A 19,900-nucleotide genomic window follows, 5' to 3' on the forward strand; every position below is an offset into this window, starting at 1 on the left:
ACACTAGGGTAAGTTAACACCAGTGTGGTTATAAGTCTAAGGGCCTAACTTAAGGAGATAACACTTAGTTAAGTTAACACCAGTATGGTTATAAGTCTAAGGGCCTAACTTAAGGAGATAACACTTAGTTAAGTTAACGCCAGCGTGGTGTTAAGTCTAAGGGCTTAACTTAAGGAGATAACACTTAGTTAAGTTAACGCCAGCATGGTGTTAAGTCTAAGGGCTTAACTTAAGGAGATAGCACCAACTTAAGTTAACGCCAGCGTGGTGTTATGTCTAAGGGCTTAACTTAAGGAGATAACACCAACTTAAGTTAACGCCAGCGTTAGTGAAAAAACTTGTTTTGAAAAACCGGCCCATGATGACAAAACTGAAATGAGAGGACAACTAATTGTTTACTTTTCGACATGACTTTTTATAAAAGTATGCAATAAACAAGTCGACACCATAATACATCCCCGTCTAGTTCACTCGGCCAGTGATTGTTCTTCATAGTTTGGTCTGCGATAAACTAAAGTGCGATTTAAATTGCATGCAATGATAATTGCTCATTTGCATTTGCCAAAATCAAAACCAGCGAATACCAGTTTTACATGCAGGCAAGAGATCATTTTGTCGCGGAGAGCAGCATTTCAGACCAGTTTCCCAACTTGCTGAGATCAGGCATTCCAGCTCACACTTATTGATGGTTTGGCTGATTTGATTGTGATACACACATTCTCCCAGGGTAGGTCAGCTCAGTTAGTTGGGCGACCTGGCCTGTATACACATGATTCTCGGCATGCTGACAAACCTGGCTTGAATACACATGAATCTCTGCAAGCTGGGAAGCCTGGCTTGAATACACATGATTCTTGGCCAGCTGGGAAGCCCGGCTTGAATATCTTGGCCAGCTGGGAAGCCTGGCTTGAATACACATGAATCTTGGCAAGCTGGGAAGCCTGGCTTGAATACGCATGAATCTCAGCAAGCTGGGAAGCCTGGCTTGAATACACATGAATCTCGGCAAGCTGGGCAGCCTGGCTTGAATACACATGATTCTCTGCAAGCTGGGAAGCCTGGCTTAAATACACATGATTCTCGGCAAGCTGGGAAGCCTGGCTTGAATACACATGATTCTCTGCAAGCTGGGAAGCCTGGCTTAAATACACATGAATCTCTGCAAGCTGGGAAGCCTGGCTTGAATACACATGAATCTCTGCAAGCTGGGAAGCCTGGCTTGAATACACATGAATCTCAGCAAGCTGGGAAGCCTGGCTTGAATACACATGATTCTCTGCAAGCTGGGAAGTCGATCAGAAACCAAACTTTTATACAGGGTGGACCACAAAAAAGCGTGCACTTATAATTAATTGCAATAATTCTTACAAATACAGTAGAACCTCTCTATTAAGGACCCCCTCTGGACTGACAAATAGAGAGGTGTCCTGATTAGAGAGGTCAAATTGAATGGAAATAACCAATTTGGGACCAAAACTAGTGTCCTTAATACAGAGGTTGTCCTTATTAGAGAGGTGTCCGCTAAGAGAGGTTCTACTGTATGTGTGATGCAATATAACATCTTTTTTTGCTTATGTGCACCGTCATTGAATAGAATAACGGCGAAAATTGTGAAAAAGTGCAGACACTCTGAAAATCGAATATCTTACTTTGTTACTAAAATAAATGAGTGGAAAAGAGAAGTTTTTGAATACGCTTGTATAACACTATCTCACCCGTGGTATGAAAATCCTTGCAGGATAACAATATTTGTAGAAATTAGGACGCATTACAATTGTACACTTTTTGTGAACCACCCTGTATGTTGAAATAAAGAAACGTTTTCAATAATGGAAACATTATCACAGTTAACTCGTACAACACCTAACAGCAGATTTTGTAACTAAAATCTAAGTGGACAAATTCTCAAATATTTGGACGGAAAACCTTACATCGTAAATAAATCTAAAAATGTTTCAAAAAAATGATTTTTTTGTAAATAGGCTATAAATGTATACAGGGTGAATTAGAAAAACAACACAGCCAACAAGTTCTTGAAGCCATCAGAAATATACAGTGTTTGGATACAAAGTAGAATCAGGGATATAAGTCGTAGTTCCACCTATCATAAAACCCCGTGTTTTTTCAAGACCCGTGTCTTCGCCGTGTGTCAAAAAACCCGGGGCGCACTTACACCTATCAGTTGTGTTAGATAATGGTTAATAGCCCCGGCGACAGGTGCGCTGTAGGTAGGGAGCTCTCCTGTGTTTCTTTCCCGTTGGAGGGGGAATTTCGCATGCGCAATACCGAGGCAACTACACTGCGCCATCTGTCGCCGGATCTTAGAACTTGCAATTGCCGTGTCTATTCAGATTCCACCTATCAAAAAACCTGTGTTGAACACGGGTCTAAATTAGTTCCCGATTAGCCCCATCGAGCTCGATGGGGCTAATAGACACGGGGATTTGACACACGGGTCTATTTAGACACGGCAATTCATAGGTGTAAGCGCAAAAGACACAGGGATTTGATAGGTGGAAGTACGACTATTGGTGTTACCGAATTTTTTCAGACAAATGAAGTTTTCACTGACGTGCCATCAAAAATCCAGTTTGATATTACCAACAACAAGAAAATCTTGGCGCTGTGCAGAACACCCTGAATTGGACGGAAATGTCAGAAAAACTAATTTGAATAGAAATTCAATCCTAAATGTCGGTATTGTTTGTCTCAACTAAACACCGCTTAGGCGGCACTCTCATTTCCCTCAAACCACGACTACTGCCTTGGCACTCTCATTTCCCTCAAACCATGACTACTGCCTTGGCGCTCTCATTTCCCTCAAACCACGACTACTGCCTTGGCACTCTCATTTCCCTCAAACCACGACTACTGCCTTGGCACTCTCATTTCCCCCAAACCACGACTACTGCCTTGGCACTCTCATTTCCCTCAAACCACGACTACTGCCTTGGCACTGTCATTTCCCCCAAACCACGGCTACTGCCTTGGCACTCTCATTTCCCTCAAACCACGACTACTGCCTTGGCACTCTCATTTCCCTCAAACCACGACTACTGCCTTGGCACTCTCATTTCCCTCAAACCACGACTACTGCCTTGGCACTCTCATTTCCCTCAAACCACGCCTACTGCCTTGGCACTCTCATTTCCCTCAAACCACGACTACTGCCTTGGCACTCTCATTTCCCTCAAACCACGACTACTGCCTTGGCACTCTCATTTCCCTCAAACCACGACTACTGCCTTGGCACTCTCATTTCCCTCAAACCACGACTACTGCCTTGGCACTCTCACTTCCCCCAAACCACGGCTACTGCCTAACTTTTAGTGACATTTAAATTCCACCTTGGTGGTGTTTGGTGAGACATTCCGCTCCTCTAGTTCAGTATCAATTCTTTAACCACAGTACAACAACAAATTCCTCAGGAGAACTCTTTCCTCATTACGGTAAATCTGCTCTCCATTACGGTAAATCTGCTCTCCATACGGTAAATGAGCTCTCCATTACAGCAAATCTGCTCTCCATTACGGTAAATCTGCACAACATTACGGCAAATCTGTTCTACATTATGGCAAATCTGCTCACATTATGGCAAATCTGCTCACATTATGGCAAATCTGCTCACATTATGGCAAATCTGCTCACATTATGGCAAATCTGCTCACATTATGGCAAATCTGCTCACATTATGGCAAATCTGCTCTACATTATGGCAAATCTGCTCTACATTATGGCAAATCTGCTCACATTATGGCAAATCTGCTCACATTATGGCAAATCTGCTCTACATTATGGCAAATCTGCTCACATTATGGCAAATCTGCTCACATTATGGCAAATCTGTTCTCCATTATGGCAAATCTACTCACATTATGGCAAATCTGCTCACATTATGGCAAATCTGCTCACATTATGGCAAATCTGCTCACATTATGGCAAATCTGCTCTACATTATGGCAAATCTGCTCTACATTATGGCAAATCTGCTCACATTATGGCAAATCTGTTCTCCATTATGGCAAATCTACTCACATTATGGCAAATCTGCTCACATTATGGCAAATCTGCTCACATTATGGCAAATCTGCTCACATTATGGCAAATCTGCTCTACATTATGGCAAATCTGCTCTACATTATGGCAAATCTGCTCTACATTATGGCAAATCTGCTCTTCATTACGGCAAATCAGTGCTAAAGAGCTAAAAATTATAACTTCCCGAGTTCCTACACTTTTCCACTTATTCCGTGAGGAAATAATTCTCGGACCATTTGACTGTTGTCAGCATAAGGTTTCTTGATTCAGATGGATAATATGTGACCTGTCACAGCAAAACCAGGCACTTGTTGCTCTGAGCTTGACAGATTGAGACGGACTGTTTGTTCATTTCTCTATTGTCTGCCTCATGTGAAATCTGAGCACATCAATTTCTTCCATTATCTCCTGGTGTCATTTAGGCTTATCTTCTGTGCGACATGCGACTGGTTTTGCTGCGACGGGTCACAAATGTGACTTGCCATGGCAAGATGAGTCGCATGTCGCTCCGAGCTTGACAGATTGAGACAGATCGCTTGTTCATTTCACTATTGTCTGCCTCATGTGAAATATGAGCACATCAATTTCTTTCATTATCTCCTGGTGTCATTTAGGCTCATCTTCTGTGCGACAAGCGCCTGTTTTCGCTGTGACGAGTCACATATTGGTACTACCAGTGTTAAAGATCCTGTTCAGTCATAGTCCCTTTAGTTTCAGAAGTCACCGTAGGGTGCTGCTACCTTTCTTTCCATTAAGTCAACTAAGTTCATCTAGCACAGATTAGCCATAATGTTGTGTAACATATCAGACTAAAAGAGTTGATATTCACACAATCATACAATTACAGTAGAACCTCTCTATTAAGGACACCCTCGGGACTGACAAGTGCTGTCCTTAATAGAGAGGTGTCCTGATAAGAGAGGTCAAATTGAATGGAAATAACCAATTTGGCACCAAAACAAGTGTCCTTAATACAGAGGTTATCCTTATTGGAGAGGTGTCCGCTAAGAGAGGTTCTACTGTACTGTGAACTGGATATTCGCTACCATGAATTTCCGACAAATGTCTCAAGTAGAATTCCTGTAGTGTAACCTCTCTATTACGGACACCCTCGGGACTGACAAGTGCTGTCCTTAATAGAGAGGTGTCCTGATAAGAGAGGTCAAATTGAATGGAAATGACCGATTTTGGGACCAAATGCAGTGTCCTTAATAGAGAGGTTGTCCTTAATAGAGAGGTTGTCCTTAATAGAGAGGTTGTCCTTAATAGAGAGGTTGTCCTTAATAGAGAGGTTGTCCTTAATAGAGAGGTTGTCCTTAATAGAGAGGTTGTCCTTAATAGAGAGGTTGTCCTTAATAGAGAGGTTGTCCATAATAGAGGTTGTCCTTAATAGAGAGGTTGTCCTTAATAGAGAGGTGTCCGCTAAAGGAGGTCCCACTGTACATGTAAGATCAACTTGACTGAATACAATGTGAATATTCCTACCTGCTTATAAAAGGTGGTGATTTTTGTGTCCATAAGTTTTGTGCACTCGTTACCTTTTTACCCCCATATCCAAATATAGACTCATCCAGTTAATGCACAAGAAGAGTCCATTCTGGCATCTGAGGGTATAAAGATAACATTCTTATATCCATTACCCTGTATAGATTCCTCCAATTCATGCATAAGGAGAGTCCATTACCAAAACTGGGGGTGCAAGCTTAACCATTTCACCTCCATAGTTAGCCTTCTCACCCCCATTTCAATATGGAATCTTCCAAAAGAGGCATTAGAAAAGTCCATTTCAGAAAAACATAACCTCACCCCCCCCATTTCTCTGTATAGATTCTTCCAGCTGAGACATAGGAACAGTCCATTCCAGAAACTGGGGGGGGGGTAAAAGTAAATTATTCATCCAAATTTTCCTGAATAGACATGATCTTCTAATTTGTGCATTAGAAGAGTCCATTCTGAAAACATAGGGTGTAAAGTTGACCTTTCTACCCTAATTTCCTAATAGATTCTTCCAGATAAGGCAACAGAAGAGTCCATTTTGGAAGCTGAGGGTGAAGAGGTAAAATATCCCTTCGAGGCAGCTGTTGTTTTGAGCATTGTCATCTAATCCGTAATCGATTTTATTTTTTTATAAAACCACACTGAATTTAGGTGACTTGGCAGAGAAAGTACAACACTTTTAGCTAGATATTATATTTGATCTGAAGTATCCAAAAAATAGTTTCTTCGCCCGAAACAGACAAAGACGTTTTTTGCCCGAATCGAACACAGCAAGACCAAGAACTAGCCACTTGAAGTGGAATACTGACAACGTCACCAAGCTATTTTTAGCTCCTTTACATGCCATGTCATTTTTTCATGAAATGGATGATATGTACATTTGCAAAAATACGACACCAGGGCAAACCAATTCCGATTCACACTAGCGCCGGCCTGAGATTCTCTCGTGACAGTCGTCCTTTAAGTCTCGCACGAGTGGCCACCTGGTGGCTGTTTAGCAAACTATTCCTAATCGTCACACGACTTCGTTTCTTACTGAACACTATCAAAAGGTGGCATCGACAGCTTTTTTATCGACTTGTGGTGCCATCTTTTGTCACTGTAGCGTACAAACTTTACTGTCCCGTTGATTCGGTTGTTGTTTGGCTCGCTGTTCCCGCGCAGTCATGCGCCGCTGTTCCGACGAAACCTTGAGCAATTCTTCCTGGAAAATTCAAATTCGAACATTTTGATTGATGCGAAAAACATTCTTCCTGGAAAAATCAAATTCGAACATTTTGATTGATGCGGAAAACATTCTTCCTGGAAAAATCAAATTCGAACATTTTGATTGATGCGGGAAAACATTCTTCCTGGAAAAATCAAATTCGAACATTTTGATTGATGCGGAAAACATTCTTCCTGGAAAAATCAAATTCGAACATTTTGATTGATGCGGAAAACATTCTTCCTGGAAAAATCAAATTCGAACATTTTGATTGATGCGGAAAACATTCTTCCTGGAAAAATCAAATTCGAACATTTTGATTGATGCGGAAAACAGTCTTCCTGGAAAAATCAAATTCGAACATTTTGATTGATGCGGAAAACATTCTTCTTGGAAAAATCAAATTCGAACATTTTGATTGATGCGGAAAACAGTCTTCCTGGAAAAATCAAATTCGAACATTTTGATTGATGCGGAAAACATTCTTCCTGGAAAAATCAAATTCGAACATTTTGATTGATGCGGAAAACATTCTTCCTGGAAAAATCAAATTTGAACATTTTGATTGATGCGGAAAACATTCTTCCTGGAAAAATCAAATTCAAACATTTTGATTGATGCGGAAAACATTCTTCTTGGAAAAATCAAATTCGAACATTTTGATTGATGCAGAATTTTATGATGCGTCTTATATAGCGCAGTATCCAGGCCGTTTGCCCGCTCAAAGCGCTTTACATTATTACCCCGGTCTCTCCTGAAACCTTTCAGTAGAACTCAGAAAGGCTGCCGTCAATTCAGCGCACTAGCTGATCATTCCAACCGGTACCCATTTATACACCTGGGTGGAGAGAAGCAACTGCAGGGTTAAGTGTCTTGCCCAGGGACACTGAAACCAGTATTGTGGTTCTAACCGGAGTCGAACCCACGACCTTTCGGTTATGAGTCCGGCGCTCTAACCATTACTCCACTGATTCCCCTAAACAGCGGAAAACAGTCTTCCTGGAAAAATCAAATTCGAACATTTTGATTGATGCGGAAAACATTCTTCCTGGAAAAATCAAATTCGAACATTTTGATTGATGCGGAAAACATTCTTCCTGGAAAAATCAAATTCGAACATTTTGATTGATGCGGAAAACATTCTTCCTGGAAAAATCAAATTCAAACATTTTGATTGATGCGGAAAACACGAGTTTCACGCTGCAATCTCTAGGAACGACGTTAAACTAATCTTTTCCGTCAACGGCACCAAAGAGTTAAAGTACATGATATATTCGCTTGTGATTGTCTAAACTTTACTTCATCTTGCGCATTGATAAAGCTGCCCGAATTCTTTTCCCCATAAAAGTTTCAGCCAGTTCCATCGAGGTGATCTTGTTGAATTTGGTTCCCAAATCTACCGGATGTGGGCTGGCAAAATGTTTTTCCAAACAGGAGAACGGGGCATGCTTGGCATTTTGACATCACACCCATAGCGGTTTAGTTTCTTCAGCGCAGATTTGCCATAATTGTTATAAGCTTTTAGGTCAGATTACAGTGTGACTTGTTCCCTAATCAAGAACAGAGAGGATAACTGGCCCAAGGACAGCACAGGAAATTTCATTACTGAAAACTGACAAGGGAGAATGTCTAAAATTCCGACACAGAAGAAGAAGAAAAAAATTTACTTAAAATTTTTTTTTTATACCAAGACTTTGTTTCATTTTCTTTGCGAAAACGTCAAATAAGACAATTTACAGAATGGCCAAAATTCCAACACAGAAGAAGAAAAAAATTTCCTTAAAAATTCTTTTTTACCAAGACTTTGTTTCAGTTTCTTTGCAAAAACGTCAAATAAGATGATTTAGAGAATGTCCAAAATTCCAACACAGAAATTCTGACACAGAAGAAGAAGAAGAAGAAAATTTCCTTTAATTTTTTTATACCAAGACCTTGTTTCAGTTTCTTTGCAAAAACATCAAATAAGACGATTTAGAGATTGTCCAAAATTCCAACACAGAAATTCTGACACAGAAGAAGACGAAGAAAAAAATTTCCTTTAATTTTTTTTTATACCAAGACCTTGTTTCAGTTTCTTTGCAAAAACGTCAAATAAGACGATTTAGAGAATGTCCAAAATTCCAACACAGAAATTCTGACAGAGAAGAAGAAAAAAGAAAAAAATTTCCTTTAAATTTTTTTTATACTAAGACTTTTCAGTTTCTTCACCAAAAACGTAAAATAAGATGATTTAGGTGTCATTTTCATCAAACATGTCAAATTACAAATACGCACAACCGTTTAAATAATTGACAAAAAATCAACAGTAAATAAACAATGAAATAAAAAAAGTTGGCCTTACTTGCAAACTCCGCATACAATCGTAATTATCCTTCAACTTGTCGTTCTGTTTAGACAACTCGCCCCGCAGCGCGTGAATTTCCATCATGAGTTGTCGTTCTCGCTCCTTGGCCATATTTTCCGATTCCTTCTTGATGTTTTCCGACTGTTTCCGATGTTGTATTTCCATTTTTTCCAGACGTTGTTCTATCTTGGCCTTTTCCGCCATGAGTTTATTGAGCTCACTCTGAAAGTCAAAATCAAAAAATCTGAAAAATCTTTGAATATCAAAATGTCGCTTTGAGCTTGGCAGGTTCAGACGGATCGCTTGTTCATTTCACTATTGTCTGCCTCATGTGAAATCTGAGCACATCAATTTCTTTCATTGTCTCCTGGTGTCATTTAGGCTCATCTTCTGCGCGACATGCGCCTGGTTTTGCTGTGACGGCAAAATGAGTCGCATGTCGCTTTGAGCTTGACAGGTTGAGATGGACTCTGTATTCATTTCACTATTGTTTGCCTCATGTGAAATCTGAGCACATCAATTTCTTCCATTATCTCCTGGTGTCATCTAGGCTCATCTTCTGTGCGACATGCGACTGGTTTTGCTGTGACGGCAAAATGAGTAGCATGTTGCTCTGAGCTTGGCAATTTGAGATGGACTCTGTGTTCATTTCACTATTGTCTGCCTCATGTGAAATCTGAGCACATCAATTTCTTCCACTATCTCCTGGTGTCATTTAGGCTCATCTTCTGTGCGACATGCACCTGATTTTGCTGTGACGGGTCACAAATGTGACTTGCCATGGCAAGATGAGTCGCATGTCGCTTCGAGCTTGGCAGGTTCAGACGGACTGTTTGTTTATTTCTCTGTTGTCTGCCTTTTGTGAAATCCGAGCAATCAATTTCTTTCATTATCTCCTGGTGTCATTTAGGCTCATCTTCTGTGCGACATGGGCCTGGTTTTGCTGTGACGGCAAAATAAGTCGCATGTCGCTGGCTCATAATCAGGAGGAAGTGGGTTCGATTCTCACAAGGATCTCCGCTGTTTCGTCTTTATATCCTTGAACAAGGCACTTGACTTTTACACCAGCTTCTCTCCACCCACAAGTAAACGGTACCTAGCTCTATACAGAGGTAGCCGTGTGTGAGTGTGAGTCTGGAGCCTGGAATATGTGATACTCCCAAGCATATCTTGCTGTATCTTGGTACCAGGGCTAGGAAATGACATCCGAACAATGTTACGGGTCTCGCGAGCGTTATTGGCCATAACGTAGTCATTTCACCCGTAACTTTTTTTCTGGTAAAAAAACCGTGTCAGATTTGACGAGCACTACCTCACAGATGTCGCCACTGATCCACAGGCACATGACGAACTAACACCAACCCAACTGAAAATTCAACAGTACAGTGGAACCTCTCTATTAAGGACACTCTCAGGACTGACAAGCGCTGTCCTTAATAGAGAGGTGTCCTGATTAGAGAGGTCAAATTGAATGGCAACAGCCAATTTGGGATGGAAACAGCCAATTTGGGATGGCAACAGCCAATTTGAGACCAAACCTAGTGTCTTATATGCAGAGGTTGTCCTTAATAGAGCGTTGTCCGCTAAGGGAGGTTCCACTGTATTGTAACAGAGCTGGCTTTTTCAGCCCTCGTGACCGTCCCGTCCCCGTGGTCCCTACCTCCATAGATTCTTCTCGACTTCGCTGAGCTGGTGACGTCGATCCTGAACCATCCCTATAAGAAAATGTTGATATTCACACGAATTGATCTGAAAATGTGACCAGCAACGCAAAAAGGTACCTCCGCGCGGTGACGTTGTTATGGAGAAATAGGCCATTTAAATCTTGCGCGTAAAACCCACGTGTAGCGTGTTTATTTCCTGTTTCGGTGGGTTTTTAACACCAGCCAATTCGAGTGTTGACATCAAGGGGAATCCCCTATTGACTCGAGTGGTTTAGCATTATGAATTGTCCACAAAATTTATCTTTCATTTCATGAAAAAAATGTGAAATTTGACCGAGTTTTTGAACAATGGCGAGCGGAGATATCTTGTATATTATGTCATAACATGCTAATTAATGAAGATTTTCAAAATATTCCAAGTTATTATGAAATTACATGTTATATTAAAGGTATACAATCCACTAATAACTCAATTTCATGTATTTGGTCCTTACCGGCCTTTTTGCGTGGCTGGTCACAAATTTGAACTCTCAGATTAAAGCGAACTGGAACCGCCAAGCCAGTTCGTATGACCTCGTTTTCATTCCCCGCGTATCGGGTGATCAGAGCGAGGCATGAATGAAACATGGCGCCTAGCTGACAATCATTCAGTGACGTCACTACTATGGAATTTACTACGAAAATTCATGAATGAAAGATCGCATGACTCACGTGATTCTCACATGATTCTCAATAATAACAAATTGAACTGCGCATGCTCGGGCACTGGGGGCGGAGCTACAAATCTGAACTCGACTTTCTCGGGCGGTGAAAGTCGAAAAGTAGAATAAATCGCTCGGCGGTTCCAGTTCGCTTTAAGGCCAGGTCTACTAACATGCAATCAGAGCCTCATTCCGATGAGGCAAGCTGACGCTTATTAAAAGATGCTTCACCGGGTCCCAATTCACCTTGGACACCCGAGGGACTGACTAGTGCTGTCCTTAATAGAGAGGTGTCCTGATTAGAGATGTGTCCTGATTAGAGAGGTGTCCTGATTAGAGATGTCAAACTGAATGGAAACAATCAATTTGGGACCAAAACAAGTGTCCTTAATAGAGAGGTTGTCCTTAATAGGAAGGTGTCCGCTAGGGGAGGTTCCACTAAGCGTTATATTAAGGGTCTTTTATTTGAGACCGTCCGTCAATTGTGAGTCTGTCCTCAATCTGCATATTGAAATTTGAATGAGGCAAAGGACTGAAATCGACTTGCAAAGAACTGAAATCGACTTGCAAAGGACTGTAATCGACTTGAAAAGGACTGAAATCGACTTGCAAAGGACTGAAATCGACTTGCAAAGGACAGAAATTGACTTGCAAAGGACTGTAATCGACTTGAAAAGGACTGAAATCGACTTGAAAAGGACTAAAATCGACTTGCAAAGGACTGAAATCGACTTGCAAAGGACTAAAATCGACTTGCAAAGGACAGAAATCGACTTGCAAATGACTAAAATCGACCTGCAAAGGACTGAAATCGACTAGCAAAGGACTGAAATCGACTTGCAAAGAACTAAAAACGACTTGCAAAGTCCTGAAATCGACTTGCAAAGGACTGAAATCGACTTGCAAAGAACTGAAATCGACTTGCAAAGGACTGAAATCAACTTGCAAAGAACAGAAATCGACTTTCAAAGAACTGAAAGCGACTTGCAAAGGACTGAAATCGACTTGTAAAGGACTGAAATCGACAATCTGTATATAGAACACAGAAGACAACTTACCCCCTTCTGCCCTTTGTCCGTAACCGATTCAAAGGCTTATGACTCATTGTTGGGCTATTTTTAGTTTTATACGGCACTGGTGCCGATATTTTTCTCGGTGCAGCGACGCTGAGTTTAGCTTTGTTCGTCAGTCCGTGGTGTGTGTCTCGCCGTCTTTCCGTCAGTGGCCTGGAACGAGAGAAATACAATTGATAACATTATGTACCTGGCCCAATTCTTGCCGATCCAGAAATAAAATATCAGACAAGGAAGTACAGTGGACCTCCCTTAGCGGACACCTCTCTATTAAGGACAACCTCTCTATTTAGGACAACCTCTCTATTAAGGACACTAGGTTTGGTCCCAAAATTGGCCGTTTCGATTTGACCTCTCTAATCAGGACACCTCTCTATTAAGGAGATTAGGACTGACTAGTGCTGTCCTTATTAGAGAGCTGTCCTGATCAGAGAGGTCAAATTGAATGAAAACAACCAATTTGGGACCAAACCTAGTGTCCTTAATAGAGAGGTTGTCCTTAATAGAGAGGTGTCCGGTAGGAGAGGTTCTACTGTGGTTCTGAATATTTCTCTCTCTGACTCTATGGTATCATTCATGCTAAAAACAATGCAGGGTCAAACATCATTGACTTTAAAATAAGCTCAAATGCGTAGAAATTAGTGTCCGACAGTCACGTGACTACGACGTCATCGATATATTAATCAAATGACCTTGTGATCTATAAATACAGTAGAACCTCTCTTAGCGGACACCTCTCTAATAAGGACAACCTCTGTATTAAGGACACTAGTTTTGGTCCCAAACTGGTTATTTCCATTCAATTTGACCTCTCTAATCAGTACACCTCTCTAAGGACAGCACTTGTCAGTCCCGAGGGTGTCCTTAATAGAGAGGTTCTACTGTAGTAAAGTCGCAGAATGCTATTACATGTAAATCGAATTGAGATGCCTTCCATTCCAACTTTCTTACCCTGGGTCGGAGGTTTCATCCGCGCTGCTACTCGACAGCGGATCAACGGGCGTGAACTCAACGCCACTCTCTTGGTCATTAGTGACTTTCGATCGGGCCGACCCCTGGTGGCTTTGCTGTGCCCTAGAATGAGATTCTATCATTCGGCCCGTTGACGAGGACGCGAGCCTCCGTTTGATTTTGTCACCTGGAGACGAGATTGGAAGAAATTTGACGAAATGACCCTCACTCAATGTACTGTAACTCCACAATAGATCAGAGTTATGATCTTTTGACGTAATTACGGCCTTTGATCAAAGACAAAATTAATTTCGCTCTGCATAACTTTGTTGTAATAATCGTTGTGATTTCTTTTGTGGATGATCAGGCAAGCAGCTTCATAGCCAGTGGTTAACACTGCTGACTACCCCACAATAGGACCCGGGTTCGATCCCGGGGAGAACCCAGGATTGTATTTCTGGATGAACCGGCGTGGCTTTTAAGGAACCAAAATTCCTGGCCCTTCACAACAAGTTTGAGGCTCTGAATCGAGGAGCCTCATAGCCTAGAAGTTAACACCGCTGGCTACCCCGCAATAGGCCCGGATTCGATCCCGGGAGAACCCAGGATTGTATTTCTGGATGAACCGGCGTGGCTTTTAAGGAACCAAAATTCCTGGCCCTTCACAACAAGTTTGAGGCTCCGAGTCGAGGAGCCTCATGGCCTGGTGGTTAACACTGCTGGCTACCCCACAATAGGCCCGGGTTCGATCCAAGGGAGAACCCAGGATTGTATTTCTGGATGAACCGGCGTGGCTTTCAAGGAACCAAAATTCCTGGCCCTTCACAACAAGTTTGAGGCTCTGAGTCGAGGAGCCTCATGGCCTGGTGGTTAACACTGCTGGCTACCCCGCAATAGGCCCGGGTTCGATCCAAGGGAGAATCCAGGATTGTATTTCTGGATGAACCGGCGTGGCTTTCAAGGAACCAAAATTCCTGGGCCTTCACAACAAGTTTGAGGCTCTAAGTTGAGAGCCTCCTAGCCTGGTGGTTAACACTGCTGGCTATCCCGCAATAGGCCCGGGTTCGATCCCAGGGAGAACCCAGGATTGTATTTCTGGATGAACTGTCGTGGCTTTCAAGGAACCAAAATTCCTGGCTCTTCACAACAAGTTTGAGGCTCTGAATCGAGGAGCCTCATAGCCTAGTGGTTAACACCGCTGGCTACCCCGCAATAGGCCCGGATTCGATCCCGGGGAGAACCCAGGATTGTATTTCTGGATGAACCGCCGTGGCTTTCAAGGAACCAAAATTCCTGGCCCTTCACAACAAGTTTGAGGCTCTAAGTCGAGAGCCTCATAGCCTGGTGGTTAACACTGCTGGCTACCCCGCAATAGGCCCGGGTTCGATCCCAGGGAGAACCCAGGATTGTATTTCTGGATGAACCGGCATGGCTTTCAAGGAACTAAAATTCCTGGCTCTTGACAACAAGTTTGAGGCTCTGAGTCGAGGAGCCTCATAGCCTGGCGGTTAACACAGCTGGATACCACGCAATAGGCCCAGGTTCGATCCCGGGGAGAGCCCAGGATTGTATTTCTGGATGAACCGGCATGGCTTTCAAGGAACTAGAAATCCTGGCTCTTCACAACAAGTTAAGAGGCTCTGAGTCGAGGAGCCTCATAGCCTGGTGGTTAACACTGCTGGCTACCACGCAATAGGGCCCGGGTTCGATCCCGGGGAGAGCCCAGGATTGTATTTCTGGATGAACCGTTATGGCTTTCAAGGAACTAAAATTCCTGGCTCTTGACAACAAGTTTGAGGCTCTGAGTCGAGGAGCCTCATAGCCAAGTGGTTAACACAGCTGGATACCACGCAATAGGACCCGGGTTCGATCCCGGGGAGAACCCAGGATTACATTTTTGGATGAACCGGCGTGGCTTCCAAGGAACTAGAGTTCCTGGCTCTTCACAACAAGGCTCCGAGTCGAGGAGCCTCATGGTCTAGTGGTTAACACTGCTGGCTACCACGCAATAGGACCCGGGTTCGATCCCGGGGAGAACCGCTGGGGTGCAGCTAAAATATTGGCCAAAACATTAGCCGGCCTTATTCCACTTTGCCCGTTTGACGATCAGACGAACTTGCGTGGATCGTTAGTTTGGTTTATTAAGCCGATCACAGATGGCAGCACATGTAAAATACTACCGCCTGCTCAGCACCGAGCATCTGCTCAGCGAAAATGATATTTTGCTCCAAAATAATCCCGTCCAGGGTAATAACAAGGAAAATAAATACCATCCTCAAGGGGCCAATTGTGAATTTGGAACATCATGCACTAACCTTGTCTTAAGTCCCTATTGATTTGAATACTAGACATCGATGCATCGATTATGGGTGAGGGGCGTTCGCGACTGTCGCTGTCCGTGTCGTCAGCCTCGTTCCCATCATTTATGTCGAGTTCAGAGTTGGCGAGCTCCTGCTTAATCCAGCCCGGAATCTGTATAATGAAATGTACAAAAATCTGTACTTTCTTGAAATGAATTCAGAAACTGCACGGTGGCTAAAGGTATCGGTTGAACCACTCTCAGCGGACACCTCTCTATTAAGGACAACCTCTCTATTAAGGACAACTTCTTTATTAAGGACACTAGTTTTGGTCCCAAATAGGATGTGTCCATTCAATTTGACCTCTCTAATCAGGACACCTCTCTATTAAGGACACTAGTTTTGGTCCCAAATAGAACGTGTCCATTCAATTTGACCTCTCTAATCAGGACACCTCTCTATCAAGGACACTAGTTTTGGTCCTTATAGAATGTGTCCATTCAATTTGACCTCTCTAATCAGGACACCTCTCTATTAAAGACAGCAGTTGTCAGTCCCGTTGGTGTCCCTAATAGAGAGGTCCTACTGTACATGCTTACCTGGAGTGGAAATGATGACACAAAAGAAATCAGACAAAAGATTATTTCATTTTGAAGGGCCTAAGGTCTTATCCGATTGTACCCCTCCAACACTGTAATGGGAGGGCCTTGTTTCTATTGTGTTGCAAAGGTAAACCAATACCTCTACCCACCATGAGTTGTGTGTGATAATTCACAACGACTGTCAAGTCAGCCAACAACCCCCTCAGTAAAATCCTGCCAAGGATCAGTTCTCCACGGAAAGTAGCAATTTTAATTACACAGGTTAACTTCTCAGGCAAGCCTGGTACCCATTTACTCCTGGGTGGAGAGTAACAAGTGAGGTTAAGTGGCTTGCCCAATGACACAAAGATGAAACAGTGTTGATCCGCTCAAGTATTGAACCTACGACTGCCTGGTTATAAGCTCGATGCTTGCACCACTCTGCCACTGACCATTGGGTGATATGAATAAAGACTAGCAAATGCTTTTATCTAAATCTCCATGTACATTTACACTAGGCCTTTCTGTACAAAACCGGAGTAAAAGCATTTGCTAGTCTTTATTCATATCACCCATAGAACTGTTACTGCAATAGCTTTGCACCAGTTTATTTTTGAGATTTCTGAAATTTCTGAAAAAATGCACATTGAAGAATACAAAATGGAGGCTAATGCTGGCGGAGAGATTATGCTCGACTCCTATGTCTGCTTCGGAGAATGGAGTGTCACATCGAGATTTTAAAAGAATGCACTGTAGTGTATACAACAAGATCAGTGTACAAGTCAAGTGCTATGTGTGTAGATTAGAGGCAAGACCACCATTGATTTTTTAAGCCTTTTAGCAGTTCAATTGTCAATGTTTGACCGCGACGCATCAAGTACTGCGTGGGGTTGTGAATCTGAAATTTTGATATGATATTCCGGACAGTCGGGCAAGTAAATGGTGAAAAGTAAACTGGTAGTTGACCCCGGAAATTTTTTGATAATCGACAAATTGGACAGACATTGATATTTCCACTGTTTTCAGCCAACTGGCAGAAAAATCTCAAAACAGGCCCCCTATTACCAAATTAGCAAAATTCAAAATTAATTTTTTCATCCAATAATTTCTTTATATCTGTAGACTTGCCACAGCAAATATTTTTTCAATACCTCTCCAAATATACACTTGACAGTTAAAAACATACTCGCTGATTGGTCTGGAACATCCAACCTAAGAATATTCATTGGTGGTCTTATCTCATTAAAAAAAACAATGTCTGGAGCGTCAAGATTAATGCTGCTGTGCGATGTATGACACAAGCGCCACCTATTTTACGAATGAAGCGAACATCTGAAGTTCGTTACTCACTCCTTTCCGGGACCAAGTGCCCCGTACGAGGGGCTCGAATGATTCACACTCCTAGTGAGAAAGACACACGATATCACCCTGCAGAATCAGCTGCAACATCTCTGAGGATCTCCACTCATACCTCTCTGAGGAACGGCCGACCATCTCTCCAAGCAAATAGCCACGGAATGTTTACCCTTTTGCTGCGGGTGACGTGCACGGCACATCATGTACCAGGACCCATATGGTGCAGGTGACGTGCACGGCACGTCATGTACCAGGACCCATATGGTGCAGTGACGTGCACGGCACGTCGTGTACCAGGACCCATATGGTGCAGGTGACTGCCCCCTGACCCCCCCAAACGAATGTTTTTCGTTTCTATTGGCTTCACTTTAATTTAGCCACAGCTCCTTAGTTTGATATGAGCAGGCCAAGAGAGGGTCTAGGGACGGGAGGTTTCCACTTTGTGGCTGCATTCCTTTGGAGAGGTGGTCGGCCATGGCTCGAACAGGCAAAGGATGCTGGACGAGGTAGCAGCCGATTCCACAGTGAGAAGATAATCCACTTGTCCATGCTGGGTGATCAGAAGTACCAAACAGTGACCACGCGATATTCAAACCGATAGATGGATATCTGCTGACATGACGGCTGATATGTGAACATCATGCGCGTGGACTCTCGTATCTCTTCAACATGGTTTTCATAAAGAAAAGTTACGACAAATCATCGTTGAGATTTCTCTTGATAACCTAATGATGCTTAACCGATGATGTACGGCTGTTTTTTGTGACAGAATCGTATCCAAGTTTTATTCTGAAATATCATGCAAGTCCCGAGATAGGCGAGAAAAACTCCTCATATCCAAGTGAAACCAACAATGATCGAGGACGTTGATATCGTTACGTCACGTCATCCCCTCTGTTGAGATACGAGTATGCACGCGCAGCCAACGGTAATGACGTCAAAATGACGTCATTTTGTAAACAAAGATCTCCATCTATAGAAACCACACAATGTGCCAATGAACTCATCTCCAATCAAAATGCTAGGCACACAGGCTGCAACTTTTGTTGCGCTATGCAACTTTTGTTGCCGCTAAACATTGCGATATGTGCACACGGCTTCAGTTTTTGTTGCGGGACGTAAACTGACATGTCATCGGCCGTAATTCTTGTTCCAAATATGAGACTTGTTACCTGCAATTTTTGTTGCACAACAGAAACCGCAGCCGCAGTGCACCTTGCATAAGACAGACATCTGACTTTTTACCTGCAATTTTTGTTGCACAACAGAAACTACAGCCGCAGTGCACCTCGCATAAGACGGATATCTGACTTTTTACCTGCAATTTTTGTTGCACAACAGAAACTGCAGCCGTAGTGCACCTTGCATAAGACAGACATCTGACTTTTTACCTGCAATTTTTGTTGCACAACAGAAACTGCATCTGCAGTGCGCCTGGCTTAAGACAGATGAAAGTGTGAAAAAAAAGATTGACAACTGTGAGAGTTCACTCAAACCCTGAAAGTGTCACACAGAGATCATGCTGTGTTAGAATTGTCAAATTTATACCGAATCGTTCGTCCCGTCTAAATCAACTACGACCATGGGGTCGTTGCATTTTTTCGGAGGATCTCCTTGGAACGCCTGCTCGCAGGAAGAAATTAGGAAACTCTCATAATGATGCAATGTTTACCTTAGGCGAATATTTTTTATGTCTTCTTAACCCTTTGCCTACGTAATGCGTACCCCGTACGCAGTGATTTGCTATCCCAGGACACGTCACGCGTACTGGGTACGCCTCAAAAATTGTGTTTTAAGTGAATGCAAAGTACTGCCATCTGCTGACGACTTCTGTAACTACTCTAATGATTTGTGATGCCAGTACAAACATTCGGCGGCCATTAGAATTACACAATGGCGAGTACTCAAGGCGTTTCTCACAGGTAAATACAATTATGGAAAAAGTGCTCTCGTGTACCAGGTGGGTGGTGCCTCAGTAGGCAAAGGGTTCAAGATATTGGACTAAACTGATCATATTTCAGGCAAATAAGATTTTGAGACTTGGGCCAATTTCACCCCAGGCCAATTTCACCCGGGCCAATTTCACCCCGGGCCAACTTCGCCCCAGGCCAACTTCACCCCAGGCCAATTTCACCCCAGGCCAATTTCACCCCAGGCCAACTTCACCCCAGGCCTATTTCGCACCAGG

General features: G+C 42.9%; 1 protein-coding gene across 1 annotated transcript in view; it reads right to left on the reverse strand.

The window, feature by feature from the left end:
* Positions 1-3,850: 3,850 nt before the first annotated feature.
* Positions 3,851-19,900, reverse strand: part of LOC135499096 (uncharacterized) — an 83,514-nt gene continuing 67,464 nt past the window's right edge. The window contains exons 26-31 of the mRNA XM_064789753.1: positions 15,791-15,947; positions 13,476-13,662; positions 12,510-12,677; positions 10,747-10,801; positions 9,084-9,308; positions 3,851-6,739 (exon numbers count right to left, since the gene is read on the reverse strand). Coding sequence (XP_064645823.1) covers positions 6,632-6,739; positions 9,084-9,308; positions 10,747-10,801; positions 12,510-12,677; positions 13,476-13,662; positions 15,791-15,947 — 900 coding nt within the window. The 3' untranslated portion in view covers positions 3,851-6,631. The remainder of the gene's footprint in view (positions 6,740-9,083; positions 9,309-10,746; positions 10,802-12,509; positions 12,678-13,475; positions 13,663-15,790; positions 15,948-19,900) is intronic.

This window comes from Lineus longissimus, chromosome 14, assembly GCF_910592395.1.
Source record: "Lineus longissimus chromosome 14, tnLinLong1.2, whole genome shotgun sequence".
In the NCBI taxonomy this organism is placed as follows: Eukaryota; Metazoa; Nemertea; class Pilidiophora; order Heteronemertea; family Lineidae; genus Lineus; species Lineus longissimus.